We start from the raw sequence: 14,048 nt of genomic DNA, 5'->3' as shown, positions 1-14,048 counted from the left end.
CTCAACAAGACAAGGACAATGGAATACAAGAAGATGCTCTTCTGAAATGAAAGCTAGACCTAGATAGTTATTATAGATGGCATGCAATGTAGCCAAAAGCTTCTTTTCCCTGAGGCTTTCATTGTGCTGGCATGCAATGTTCTCATGGTACTTTATTTTCTCCTTTTCATTTGAAACAAATATAATGCTTTTCTAAACAGCTTGCGTATTAGTGAATTTATAGTGTTAATTACCAGAAGATAAATAACATTGAAAGGATGATGATGTATACGATTCAGTCAACAGACCTTATTTCAAAGTTCTGCAGAACACTTGTTTCTGGAGGTCTTGTCAGTGTTGTAAACCTCATTAAATAAGTGAGGATTCACCTACTCGTTGCATCAGCCTTACCTCTGCCAGAGTTTGATTGACACCCCCCCGTTTTCGAGTATAGATTTATTTGTATATAACCAAGTAAGCAATTCTCCTCTCAAGTTGCGTATCAAGTAGAAAATATCTATCTTCAGTCTTTTCTTGAAATAAAAAATAAAAACTTTTGCCCAAACTTTTTGGGCAGAACATAACAGAGCAGTGAATACATCGGAACTGTAGAAGAACCACAAAGAGGTCGTTAACTATAATGTCAAAAGATTGCAATCCTTTCTGCTAAATAATGGTGAGTATTTCATTTCTCCAGTATCTTTCTTTCTATGTGTGCTGAACTCCAAAAGATTACTGATCTAATTCAAACACGCTGGAGAATGATAGGTGTTGGCACTCTGCAAAAGACTACTATAATGAGCATATTCTCTTCCAAAGTATTCCAATTACCATCTCCAACTAAGCTCAGAGACCGAATACTAACAAGAGGATCTAGAGAGCAAACTCTTAAATCCTTTTCTTCTCTACATTAAGAAAAGAGAAGAGAGAAATATTCTTTTCTCTACCTACTCTCACATATATTTGGGTTATATAAATCCTGTCATTCAAGCCCTCCACTTAACTTTAAGTCATATTGGTGAGAATCTAAACCAACATAGTTCACGATTACAAGTATTAGCCGATACTGATATGCACCATTACTGATCTAAAACTAGAATCACAGCTAATTTTTCTTATAAACTTTGGCCTTCTATTGATCGTATCAGACTATCAATCAAATTCCGTCAGATCGTTAAAGATAAGTCTTATGAATTGTTTAGAAAGAGGTCTTGAATGATTACTGCATGGGAATATCGAGATGCTTGCCCTTTCCTCTTGAAGTAATTTGACTACATTTGTGGGTCACTAACTCTTATTGTTGAGCAACCTTGATGCTTTTACGCTATTCCAGTTTTGGTGGATAGCTCACCAACTTACAACATAATAATTGACTATCGTAGCTATAATAATAGCAGCACAGTTTTAGATGGGATCATTAGGCCACTTGATGAATTATCTTTAGGAATTTTTTCTCAGGAACAACCCACCTTTATTTTTGTTATCATCCACATTCTTACTTAATGTTACCACTTATTCGACTATTAGAAAAAAGGACTAACAGTAAATTATTTTTAAGTAAGAAAATTAGATTTATTATTATTATTATTATTGAGTTCTCTTATTTTTATATTGGCATAAAGAATAGAGGAGTAAATCTTCAAATGATTATAATCTCCAGTTTTCCGCATAAACTTGGGTATTCTGGTGGAACGTTGACTCAATCATAAGGAGGACTTCAGCATTCCCACCACTATAATGACTTAAGTTTGATATGTTTTAAATTATATCACAGGAGAAGGCTGGGGAGATGAATGAGGCAGGGCCTCAGAGGTGATTGTGTAACGTATTATTATAATTTATTATTGCCATAAATTCTTAGGATACAAATTTTAAAGCCTAAACGAGAATTAGATGGCAAGTGAAACTTAATATAGCCTAAATATACATAGGTTTCATAGGTCGCTGTGATAGAAATTAATACGTGATACATATATATAATAGCAGAATATAAATCATTAATTCCATAAATAATTTTTTATCTCTTACTTCACTCTAAATTTTAATATATGTTAGATTAAATTATAAATTATTTATAGTGTATAATATTGTGCTCTCTATAGATATAATAGCAAGTGAAAATTTAAAATCTAGAATTTAATAATTTATAATACACGGATAATATTTAATATAAAAATGAGCATGCTCATAACATTAACATTAATAACAAAACACGAGTATTAACAATACAAGTAACAAACTGATAAAAAGCTTAATCTCAGTCCTCTACAAAATGCTATACATATATATTTTAGGGTTTGTGCACCTGGATCCATATAAATTAGAAATTGTTATCAAGAAGTCATTCAAATCTCTTTTTCATAGCTGATATGGTTATGGTAACCAAACAGTTTCATCATCTTTTTATATTAAGATTAATTATTCGAGTTGGCAGCTTAGCTTCTAAATTAAGGTTTGACCCATAAAAATTCTCAACAAAATCTTTTATAAAAATATAACTAAAAGGAGGTCTATTTTTCGTAAACAAAATATTATAACTAAAAATTTCCTCTTATATCTTACTTTCTATAAATAAAATAAAATATTAAATAATTTCAAACACCTGAAATTCTACTCAAGTACATTATTTTTACTATGTTAAAAAATATAAAAGAAATCATAATTTTATTTTCTTAAAATTTCCTAGTACGATAAAATGGGTTTTTCATAAAATCAATCTAACCTTGATATCTGTAACTTCGTAACAAAAGTATTTAAATAATACATTCTTAATTTTCTATGCACGTAGCCTTTTTAGCATCATCCAAATTTAATCGTACTATTTGTCGGTACGATATGCTACAGTATTTTGTCTCCTCTTTTCCTTTTTCTCCCTCTCAAGGGTTTATCTTTTATCTGAATCTTCTGCTCTTTTATTGATGAACAAAAATCCTTCTACTTATTTAAAGAGATACATACTACATAAACAAATTAATTTGATTTAATCCACTCGTACTGTCCTACAACGTAGAGGATAGAACTAAATCTCTTATTATCAATTTTGGGTTGTCATAATTTGTATTATTTAGATAACCAATTAACCTGAAAAATAATAAGAAAAGTAACCTAGCCAACGAACATATATAAGCATATTTATAGTTTAACAGTTAAGTCGATAAGAAACAACCAATTCCACTAATACAATATGTAGAATAAATAATAGATAATAATATATGTTGTCCTTCACACACATTATAGCTAGATACTACTAGATACTACTAGACACAGTGTAACACGCATCTAAAGATATTATCTGGCGAGTAAAAACTTAAAAAGGAGGAATCATGGAGGATGAGAAAAGAAATTTGATAAAGGAAAAGATAGGATACTAAAATTTTATTTTTATTTTTAATTATACGAAAAGGTCAAATTGGTGTACTCGTTATTAGTAGAAAAAGAGTGCGAGGGAAAAAAGGAAGGAAGGAAATTTATACTCCTCACTATTTATTTACATATCATACTAATAAAACCACAGCAGAGCAGAAATAATTCCAAGCAAAAGCCATGCACAACAAATATTATTATTATTTATTATTATATGATATCTATAAGTTTTATTTACTACTTATAGTAAATATTTGGGAAGAAGAGCAGGAGGGGTAGCGGAGGTGGGGAAGATGGCATCCCAGATATCCCCAAACGCATCGACGATAGCCTTGTGGTGATGCCTCGCGTTAAGCGACAAGAAACACTGCAGCAGCCGCTCCAACCCCGCCGAGTCGTAGATCTCCTTCTCAACCACCATTTCCGCCATCGACCGCCGGAAATCCCCACGTGGGTCCTCCGACCTCTTCACCACCGCGAAGCTCCCACCTACCTTGTCCTCCTCCTCATCCTCCGTGGCCCCTATTCCACTCCTCCCCATGCGCACATTATCTGACGATCCCGTGGAAAGCTCCTCGTAGAACCCGTCGCCGCCGCCTTCCTTCTCCTCCTCCCCCTCCTCGTCGTCGCTGCTGAACCATCCGCTGTCGGACGACGTGCTCGCGCGCGCTCGCGGCCGCCGCGCAGATCTACGACGCATGCGGCGGCGGGCCGCCGCGTTGGAATCTATCTTGCGGCGGCGTGGCGGAGAGTCTCCGCCACCGCCGCCACAGGTGATGACGTGCCACTTCTCCTCCTTGCGCCACAGGTACGCCGGGGTGCCCCTCGCGAGCGGGAGGTCGTCGGCCTCCGCGTCCGCGTCTGTGCCGGCGGCGGAGGAATCCCGGCGGAGGCTTCGCCGCTGCGCCGTGCGGCATCCCACGGGGTGTTGTTGTAGGCTGATCGGCGCTAGCCGGTACAAGATCGGGGTAGTAATGGCCATGACATCGTCGGATTTAGGTCGGCAAAAGTGGAAGGAGGGGAAGGCGCGGGAGATGCGGAGACGGAAGCTCTTGGCCATCGAGTGGGAGACAAAGGTAGAGAGGGAGGCGTGGGAGAACAAATAATAGTACGCGAGGGCGTGGGCTGCGTTGGGATTTGGAAAGTTTTGGAAGGGCTTAATTATAAAAAGTTAAACAAACGTTCACTGGAAGTCTGGAAGCCGGCTCGGGTCGGGGCGAGTTATAAGGGGGGAAGTGACGGGGACTAGTTTGACGAGGTCGACTCGTGATCTACGATCATCTAAAACCGACCTCCTCCTCCTCCTCCTCCTCTTCTTCAATCTCCCATACATATATTATAACGTACGTTAAATTCGAAAATCCTTAGCATCAACAGTAGAAATACGTACTCACAAAAATTCCGTTTTATAATATAGAAGTGACCAGATTCTTATTCCGTTTCACTACAACTGGAGTTAGGAGTGGCCTCACGTATTACTCGCGTGAACCGTTTCCCAGGTTCCCACCACACGCAACTGTGGGTGTGCCAGTTTCGAGGCCCTGACACCGTACCTTTGACGAGTTCCCACTGCAAGAAACCCGGGGGCCCACAAGTGCGCCACAGTTAAGTCGTTCATCTATTCTTCTCTATCTACAAGCATTTAATATCAAACAATACTGTTATCTTCTTAGTAGGAACAGAGACGACGGCTATTTCGCTATTTCTTCGTGTTGATGTTGATGTGGAGCACATCGAATGGACGAGAGGTTTTCCCACATGCCAACAAACGGCTACCGAATGGCCAGAGGTGTTCTCGCCTGACTGGATACAGCGAGACAAGCCCATGCCATACCTCCACGTGTCGGTATATCCACAGATTACACGACAAATTGGGGATATCACCCCACCCCACCCCCACGTAACCCGGACGCGTAGCGACTCCTTCTCTCTTTTACCAAATTATATTAAAAAAATAATCACGTCGTGCCATATCGGGGGACGTGAACCAATCCTGAACATCCAGTCATGATCGGACGGACTGGAAGATTTCCCTTCGTGGGCCCACTGAGCCGTTCGATCACGTCTTGAGTGGACGGCTACGATAGAGACTGGGCATGCACCGTGGAGTCTCTCGTTACGTAAACTCTTATCTATGCGGCCCAGTAACTTGAAGGCCAATCTGGAACGGGAATTCTTTACCATGTTATAGTGCGCATAGATAGAGTTATGCGAGTGTTAGCAGCGGTGGTGTTCGCAAGCTGCTCTCCTTTTAAGAAGGATTTTGATAAGATTTTTTATCTTCGAGGCTGTACAGTCCCGTCGTAATGAAGAGGACGTATGTTTCTGACGTTTATTTGCCTACGTGATGTGTTCTGTTCTTTTCTTTTCTTTTCTTTTTTTCATTCTTTATCGCTTTTGGTTTTTGGGTTAATAAAAGTGATGTGTTCTTATCCTGGATGACATCAAAGGCGTCCCAATTTTCGGGTTCAGGAGGAACTTTTGACTACAAGAGCGGAATCCAATGCACCGTCTGGTACCCGGAATAGAGCTCAACTGTGAATTTAGGACTATAATTACTTCCTGTAATTAATAATTGGGCCCAATGTCCTTAAGTTGTTTTAAAGCCCATTTATTAACTTATCTCAACTGACCCAAGTCTCTAGTCTAAGCCCCCAATGAGATATCGGGCTCTTTATAGAGAAAAATTTATATATAGTAGTTCGTAATACACCAAACTTTGCTTTGCAAACCATAGAAGAGTAAAGGGCCGGATTTTTGGGCCAGGCCCGTTCGGGCAACGATCTGGTTTATATTGCCTTTGCAATTTTGGGCTGGCCCGATTTAAACCGATTAATTTGGTTTCGGTATGGGCTCGGGTGGACCCAATCTGAATCTTACCTCCACCTGCCACCCTCTACTCCTCCAACGTAACCTAATCTAACGATTGTAGTATCCAATTCTCAGCACCGGTTTCAAAACTAAATTACCAAAAAAATTGGCATATTAGTTAGAAGATTAGATAACTTGTGCCTAACTGAGTTACACGTTCTTTTCTTTTATTAAGATTCCTCTCTATGATTGTGATATATATTATTATGCCTTAATTATAGGAGATATAATTTAATATTAAACAATATGAATTTGATTCTTTAGAGATATGCTTCAATTTAAATATGATTATTTATCTCTATCTATATCTATCTGTTGATTCAATTTAAGTAATCTTAAACTAATAATAGATAGTTAACTATAAAAAGACATCAATACCCTTATTCTGATATATATATATATATATTATATATTATTCTCAGTTAAGAATATATATATTTTTTACTTGATAAATTATTAAGATAATATAATTATTTAAAAATAAATAATTACCCATTAAACGGGTAATATCTCACGTAAGGGCTGATACCTTTTTCCCAAATCTTCTCTTTAGTCACTCGGAAAGAGACTACTCAAAACCCCACGCGAAGAAATTAAAAGGACTACTTTCGTAGTGGCAATTGCTTCGGCTGGCACGCGTGCATGCATCAAGTCAAACGTACAAATAAACCAATATTCTGATAACACACCCTTGTGTGCCAAACATTGAGACTTATCTATCTATTCTCTTTATCCTGCTATGGTTCAAACTTGAAACTGACTTGCATCACTGTTGCCCAACACTGCTTGAGATTTCATATGTGTCTGTTGTTCCCTTTCAGATTAAGCTTTCGCAGAACAAGATAGCCAATCTCTCACGGTAATCCATTGCAATTTGACCGCAACGAATTGGAGCAATTAAAGACAACGTATACAGAATCCAAATGGATACATGTCATGAAGATAGGTCAAAGCTCACGTCTAACGTTAGAAGGCGACAAGACGATATATAGATTCGTCATGCATGTCGTGTGGGGTCTGCGGAGAGAAGGCTAGATTCCAAAGGAATAGTAATTGGATTCAGTCCTCATCACAATATGCGTCAAAAATTACAAGTTGCCGCCACAATTTTCACGATCGAGTTTTAATAGATCGTCAACTCCGAACGGTCTTACGGGCAGACTAATGATGTTAATTAGATATCCTTGGTAATGTTGGCCACGTCATCTCTCTCTATCGTACCAGCAAGTAGTTGACTTTGAACGGATCGAGGACCTGGAAGTCGGATATAGTGGATAAGCACAAGAACAAAAATCACAGTTGGATTATTAATAGATGCGGTTGGTAACAGATCAAGTAGTAATAAGTGGCATCCAAAAAAAATTTCGATTCTTGAGCAAGGAACAGGGCCGTGACCACAGCCGACGGTAACCGCACCGCACTATACTTACCACACTCATTACTTCCATTCTATATATATACACATAGATTACTCTTATTAGCTATCTCTCGTATTAATCCTCATCCTTATCGAATATCTTGGGCTCTTGGTTAATTGTGATCATAGAATAGATGGAAGAAGAGAATGCGAAGGGCTCTGGGAGTAAGATGGAAGAAGGAAATGATTCAGTAATCATTAGTGGGAAGGAGGCGAGGAACAAGTATGCTTGTGCATGCGCTATCATAGCTTCTATCATCTCTATCTTGATGGGATACGGTAAGCTAGCTCTTCTCACAACCTTTAGAAATCAACTTCTTCCTGTTCTACTGTTTGCGTGGATTTATTATTTGCAAGATTGAGTATTTATATATATATTTGCATGTCCGAGATATTTACAGATACAGGGGTGATGAGCGGCGCAATGCTCTTCATCAAAGAGGACCTCAAGGTAAGCGACGGCCAAGTCGAGGTCCTCGCAGGCATCCTCAACATATGCGCGCTCGTCGGATCGTTGACCGCCGGCCGGATCTCCGACTGGATTGGGCGGCGCTACACCATCGTCCTCGCCTCCATCATCTTCTTCGTCGGTTCCGTCCTCATGGGCGTCGCGCCTTCCTACGCCGTCCTTATCTCCGGACGGTGCGTCGCTGGGGTCGGCGTCGGATACGCCCTGATGATCGCCCCCGTCTACTCCACCGAGATCTCCTCCCCGTCCTCCCGAGGCTTCCTCACCTCCCTCCCGGAGATCTGCATCAGCCTCGGAATCTTGCTCGGTTACATCTCCAATTACTTCTTCGCCAAGCTGCCGTTAGTCTACGGGTGGCGCACGATGCTCGGCATCGGCGCGATCCCCTCCCTCGCGTTGGCGATCGGCATCTTCGCGATGCCGGAGTCGCCGAGGTGGCTGACCATGCAAGGCCGGATCAAGGAAGCGAAACGAGTCCTACTCCGAGTCTCCAACACTCCCAACGAAGCCGAACTACGCTTAAAAGAGATCAAGAAGGCGGCGGGCATCGCCGATGATCACAACGAAGACGTCGTCATACTCACGAAGTCCTCTCACGGAGAGGGTGTATGGAAGGAGCTATTACTACGTCCTACGCCGCCGGTGAGGCGCATACTAATCGCCGCCATCGGAATTCACTTCTTCGAGCATGCGACCGGCATCGAAGCCGTCGTCTTATACAGCCCTAGGATTTTTAAGAAGGCAGGGATCACGACGAGGAACAAGCTCTTGCTTGCAACCATGGGTGTAGGTGTTACAAAGACGTGCTTCATATTGGTAGCTACCTTTCTAATAGACAAGGTTGGCAGGAGGCCTCTACTGCTGACTAGTTTAGGTGGGATGATAGTTTCACTCACCGGGTTAGGGTTTGGGCTCACTGTGGTTGAGCATAGTAGCGAGAGATTGGTGTGGGCTATCGCACTGTCCATCTCAACCGTGTTTTTATTTGTGGCATTCTTCTCGATGGGGCTTGGGCCAATCACCTGGGTGTACAGTTCTGAGATCTTTCCTTTAAGGTTGAGGGCCCAAGGAGCTAGTATGGGGGTGGCCGTGAATAGACTGATGAATGGAACTATCTCAATGACCTTTATATCGCTCTACAAGGCCATTACAATTGGTGGGGCTTTCTTTATGTTTGCAGGGATTGCAATCTTAGCATGGATTTTCTTCTTCTTCTGTTGCCCTGAGACGAGAGGGCGTCCTTTGGAGGACATGGAGGAGGTCTTCAGCACTGGGTGGTGTCCTACTACTAAGAGTACGGCAGCAAACCTGGATGGGTTTGAGATGGGGAAGTTTAAAGGTCATGAAGCAAGAGAGAGACCTACTTAGCAAATGTTTGATTCATGGATAAAAGAATATATATATATATATGCTAGAGAGGAACTCTATCTAATCGAGAAAAAGTGTAATTTTATGTAGTCTTATCCACCTCTGTCGTCTTTGGAAATATTTTATTGGCTTACATTATAAAAAATGTTTCCATAGTGGATTTTTATGCAAACGAACGTGGTCATTTGGGATGACATCTTACAAGATGTTTATGGTTGTAGTTAATAATATTTGAGAGGATCGAGATATCAATCACAATTACAAAATGATCTCGTTTCCCCAAGCTGCCTATGGATAACAACGAAGTTAGATGCAACCAAAAGGACAGCAATGTCTTCATTGTTTCTTTCTCTTTTTGTATGCTGACATGCATATCTTTAGCCATAATTCTATAATCGAGCATTTCATTTAGGCATTAAATGCAGTTATATATTTCCCCATCCTAATGGAAACGGAAGAGAGCCAAGTATGCCGTTCTTTTTTGACTGACGAAATAGAGATCCTTTTGGAAGTTGACAAAAAAGTCATGCAAATATATCAAATGATTTTGGAATTTTGGATTGCCATACAGTGCCACCGTCTTCTTCTCATTGACTTGAAGACTAATTTTGTTTGGTTTCAATCTTGGGCTTCTCTTCTTTTTCTCTTTGACTCTCTCTTATGACATCTCTACATCCAAATGGTCCAAACCAATAGTAGTGGTGGACCACAAAAGTCCAGAAATGCTCACTACCTTCCATGCGCAACGTATATCCTTCTTAATTATAGATGGGCTACATAGCCACGGCGTTGAATTGTAGTGAAAAGTAGTGCAGCTAACTCACTCTATATACGTGTCTCTTTATCTTCTCGATTAGAAAGAAATTGTGGGCAACTAAAATACTTCACAAGTTTCTACCTACTTTAATCTCGGTTGGTTACAACCAAGGTCTTTACTTGACAGTTTGGAATCGCGAGATGCCAAATGAAAACTTTCCAAACCTTTGAAAGTTTAATGATGAGAAAGTGTAGAATAATATTAGCATTCGTAGGTATCCGATTATCGTGTACTAACTAAATAGTAAACAATAGATAACTAGTTGTATATATATTTATATATAAACTTGGACTTATATGGAAAAATAAATCACCGAAGAATAATGGAGCCAGAGAGAGAGAGAGAGAGAGAGAGAGAGAGAGAGAGAGAGAGCAGTAGAAAGGGCAGAGTGGGTTTGGGTTTTGGGTGTGCACGTGATTGCACGTTGCGATGGGACAAGCCGCGTGTGTTTTTTTAATAAGCAAATTACAGCTGTAGACGTACTTTTTAATTTCTTCTCTGTAGACTGGCTGTGGACGTACTTGGTGAGTTGGTAGTGGAATAGTGGACTGTGGATCGCTAACGTGAGGTTTAATTTTCTTTTACTTTAATTTTTTAAAGAAAATTTACAAATTTTACCCTGTATTTTATCTATTTTATAATTTACGTGTCATTTTCAAGATTTTTATAATACCACGCCTACTTTTTTTTTTCTTATAGTTTTTATTAATACTCTTCATTAATTTGAATGATACAAGTAAAACAATTATTTAGTTATAATATATAAAATTTAATTTATAAATACTTATATTATTCATGTCAAAATAACAGTCAAAATATTTTAATAATCTAATCAATATTAATTAGTCAAAATAACGTCGGTGTTAAACAAAATTTATAAAGAAAAAGAAAATATCGGGTTATAAAATCATCAAAAATAGAGTATGAATTATAAATTAGATAAAATATAAGATATGATTTATAAAACATATTTTTTTAAAATATAAACTAGACCTCTAATTTGTTTTTCAATAGTTTATGCTTATATACGAAGATGTATGTATTTTACTACGACAGTAAAATTATTGATCTGAATAACAATTTTTTTTGTAAAAGTCGATGTCCGATTAGTGATTTATGTAAAAATAAATTACTGATTAAAAAACTAGATATACATTAAAAAAATTGTCATTGGTCGCACAATTTTTTTTAATTAATTATAATTTCATAAATTATAAATTAGAAAAAGAAGTAAACCTTTTCTATATATATAATAACTGAACTAATTTTTCTGAAAAATAAATCACAATAAATTTAAAACTTCAAATAAGGAACATACGGGGGGTGTGGCTTGACACATATATTGTTACCAACAAAGAGAGGAGAGGAGAGGAGAGCAGTAATAGTCCAAACACTTGGATTGGCCACTCATTGTACACAATTCCTTCTTCGTAACAGAGACGTAATTAGATCGCCTCTCTATATAAACCCATTCACTACCCATTCCCATCTATCCTTTCATCCCTCTCGATCGCACAAGCATATTGGAAATGAGTGACCAAAGCCGAGAAGCTAAAATGGCTTCTTCGGAGAATGTTGCAACTGAGAAGGAGGACTCCTCTCCAAAGTTGGTAGCTCCACCAAAGCGCCGAAAAAAGTTCGCCTTCGCCTGCGCTATGCTCGCCTCCATGACCTCCATCCTCTTAGGCTACGGTAGCATTTCCATCTACCGCCCTACTATTTTTAATCCAAATTTGCAGTTGTATACTCATATCACACCCCACGTTTCTTTTTTATCATTAATTTCGATCAGATATCGGAGTGATGAGCGGAGCGGTGTTGTTCATCAAAGACGACCTCGGTATCAACGACACGCAGGTGGAGATTCTTCTCGGCATCCTCAACATCTACTCCTTGATCGGGTCCTTCGCCGCCGGCCGCACCTCCGACTGGATCGGCCGCCGCTACACCATCGTCTTCGCAGCCATCATCTTCTTCGTCGGCGCCCTCATGATGGGACTCGCCCCTAACTACGCCTTCCTCATGGTCGGCCGCTTCGTCGCCGGGATCGGCGTCGGATACGCCCTCATGATCGCCCCCGTCTACACCGCCGAGGTATCCCCGGCTGCCTCCAGGGGCTTCCTCACTTCCTTCCCGGAGGTCTTCATTAATTCCGGCATTCTCCTCGGTTACGTCTCCAACTACGCCTTTGCGCGCCTCCCCTTACATCTGGGATGGCGATTGATGCTCGGAGTCGGAGCCATTCCGTCCGTGTTCCTCGCCGTCGGGGTCTTGGCGATGCCGGAATCGCCACGCTGGCTCGTCATGCAAGGCAAACTCGGTGCTGCCAAGGCGGTGCTAAAAAAGACATCGGACACCGCCGAGGAGGCCGAGGCGCGACTCCTCGATATCAAATCAGCCGCCGGGATCCCACTCGACTGCGATGACGACGTAGTCATCATCCCAAAGAAAACCCACGGCGAAGGCGTGTGGAAGGAGCTACTAATCTATCCAACGCCTCCGGTGCGCCGTATACTAATATCAGCGGTTGGGATACATTTCTTCCAGCAAGCTTCCGGCATCGACTCCGTCGTGCTCTACAGCCCGCGAGTCTTCGAGAAAGCGGGCATCCAAGAAAAGACGAAGCTCCTCGGCACGACGGTCGCCGTCGGCTTCACGAAGACAGTCTTCATCCTCGTAGCTACGTTCATGCTCGACCGTGTAGGTCGACGCCCATTGCTGCTTTGTAGCACTGGTGGTATGGTGGTTTCGCTTCTTGGGCTTGGAATGGGACTCACAGTAATCAATCAGCACCAAGATGAGAAGCTTGCATGGGCGATTGCTCTTTGCATCGCGTCCATATTAGCTTATGTTGCGTTCTTCTCCATTGGGCTCGGGCCTATCACTTGGGTCTATAGCTCGGAGATATTCCCTCTCAGGCTTAGGGCGCAGGGGGCGGCCGTCGGCGTGGCGGTGAACCGCGTGACCAGTGGCGTGCTCACCATGACCTTTATCTCGCTCTACAAGGCGATTAGCATCGGCGGGAGCTTCTTCTTGTACGGCGGGATCGCGGCGGTGGCTTGGGTGTTCTTCTTCACCTTCTTGCCGGAGACGCGGGGGAGGACCCTCGAAGGGATGGGAAAGTTGTTTGGTGTAACTGAAGAGGAGGAAGAGAAGAGAGGAGGAGGGGATGGAGTTCAGATGGCGAAGTCAAGTGGACTGAGGGAGTGATTTGCAAGCGGTAAGAGGACAGGGTTGTATGGGAAAAGATGTTATATTATTATTTCACTGACATGCGTCAATATGTAAGAAGACACGTAGTTAGATGACCACCAACCGAAGGATTCTGGTTTGGATTCGAAAGTTTAGAAGCTCTCGTGAGTATTGTGAAAATTAAGGTAATTTCCTAAGTCTGGGAAATTATTCAACTCTGGACATGCATTCGAAAGCATCCATATGAATGTTGCTGTAGAAAAAATTGTCATTTACTGCTCGACTTTTGTTTTTTTTGTTTTGTTTCTTAAACAATAACTTAGTGAAAATGACGCAAACAAGCAGTAAGAAGGACATGCCATTATTTTGGCACCGACAAAAAGACTTTAAAGTTACTTCCCAAATTTGGGGACGTCAATTTTGGACTGCAACTAGTGTCCAGAAGAATGTTAAGTATTCTCATTTAGTAAAGATTACAGGACATTAGGCAATTGTGATTGCAACCTCCTATAGCAAAATAAATAAGACTTGCACGACGGAACAAAAGAGAAACTAATTAATGTACCACTCAC

At 40.8% G+C, this 14,048-nt stretch overlaps 3 protein-coding genes across 4 annotated transcripts; 2 read left to right on the top strand and 1 right to left on the bottom strand.

The window, feature by feature from the left end:
- Nucleotides 1–3,424: 3,424 nt before the first annotated feature.
- LOC140778213 (uncharacterized) lies at nucleotides 3,425–4,703 on the bottom strand. Its single transcript, XM_073122818.1, has one exon. It carries the CDS (start codon nucleotides 4,400–4,402, stop codon nucleotides 3,584–3,586), a length of 819 nt encoding a protein of 272 aa, XP_072978919.1. The 5' UTR covers nucleotides 4,403–4,703; the 3' UTR covers nucleotides 3,425–3,583.
- A 2,850-nt stretch (nucleotides 4,704–7,553) lies between these two features.
- On the top strand, nucleotides 7,554–9,655 carry LOC140778207 (probable polyol transporter 6). Of its 2 annotated transcripts, none has more exons than XM_073122809.1 (3): nucleotides 7,554–7,619; nucleotides 7,765–7,909; nucleotides 8,032–9,655. In XM_073122809.1, exons 2-3 carry the CDS (start codon nucleotides 7,765–7,767, stop codon nucleotides 9,465–9,467), a joined length of 1,581 nt encoding a protein of 526 aa, XP_072978910.1. In that variant the 5' UTR covers nucleotides 7,554–7,619; the 3' UTR covers nucleotides 9,468–9,655. The 2 variants fall into 2 exon arrangements, with proteins under 2 accessions (XP_072978910.1, XP_072978911.1); XM_073122810.1 differs by having other exon boundaries at nucleotides 7,589–7,619; nucleotides 7,760–7,909.
- A 2,010-nt stretch (nucleotides 9,656–11,665) lies between these two features.
- LOC140778208 (polyol transporter 5-like) lies at nucleotides 11,666–13,812 on the top strand. Its single transcript, XM_073122811.1, has 2 exons — nucleotides 11,666–11,976; nucleotides 12,077–13,812. The coding sequence occupies exons 1-2, from the start codon at nucleotides 11,814–11,816 to the stop codon at nucleotides 13,492–13,494; spliced, it is 1,581 nt and encodes a 526-aa protein (XP_072978912.1). The 5' UTR covers nucleotides 11,666–11,813; the 3' UTR covers nucleotides 13,495–13,812.
- The last annotated feature ends 236 nt before the right edge of the window (nucleotides 13,813–14,048 follow it).

Source organism: Typha angustifolia, chromosome 15, assembly GCF_048772165.1.
Source record: "Typha angustifolia cultivar Huaian chromosome 15, ASM4877216v1, whole genome shotgun sequence".
NCBI lineage: Eukaryota > Viridiplantae > Streptophyta > Magnoliopsida > Poales > Typhaceae > Typha > Typha angustifolia.
This window is presented reverse-complemented; position numbering and strand designations above follow the sequence as displayed.

Bases quoted from the DNA above. Each gene is read 5' to 3' on its own strand.
- LOC140778213 (XM_073122818.1), bottom strand. From the start codon at position 4,402: ATGGCCAAGAGCTTCCGTCTCCGCATCTCCCGCGCCTTCCCCTCCTTC.
- LOC140778207 (XM_073122809.1), top strand. From the start codon at position 7,765: ATGGAAGAAGAGAATGCGAAGGGCTCTGGGAGTAAGATGGAAGAAGGA. The intron at 7,910-8,031 runs GTAAGCTAGCTC...AGATATTTACAG, and splicing joins CTCTATCTTGATGGGATACG to ATACAGGGGTGATGAGCGGC.
- LOC140778208 (XM_073122811.1), top strand. From the start codon at position 11,814: ATGAGTGACCAAAGCCGAGAAGCTAAAATGGCTTCTTCGGAGAATGTT. The intron at 11,977-12,076 runs GTAGCATTTCCA...AATTTCGATCAG, and splicing joins CTCCATCCTCTTAGGCTACG to ATATCGGAGTGATGAGCGGA.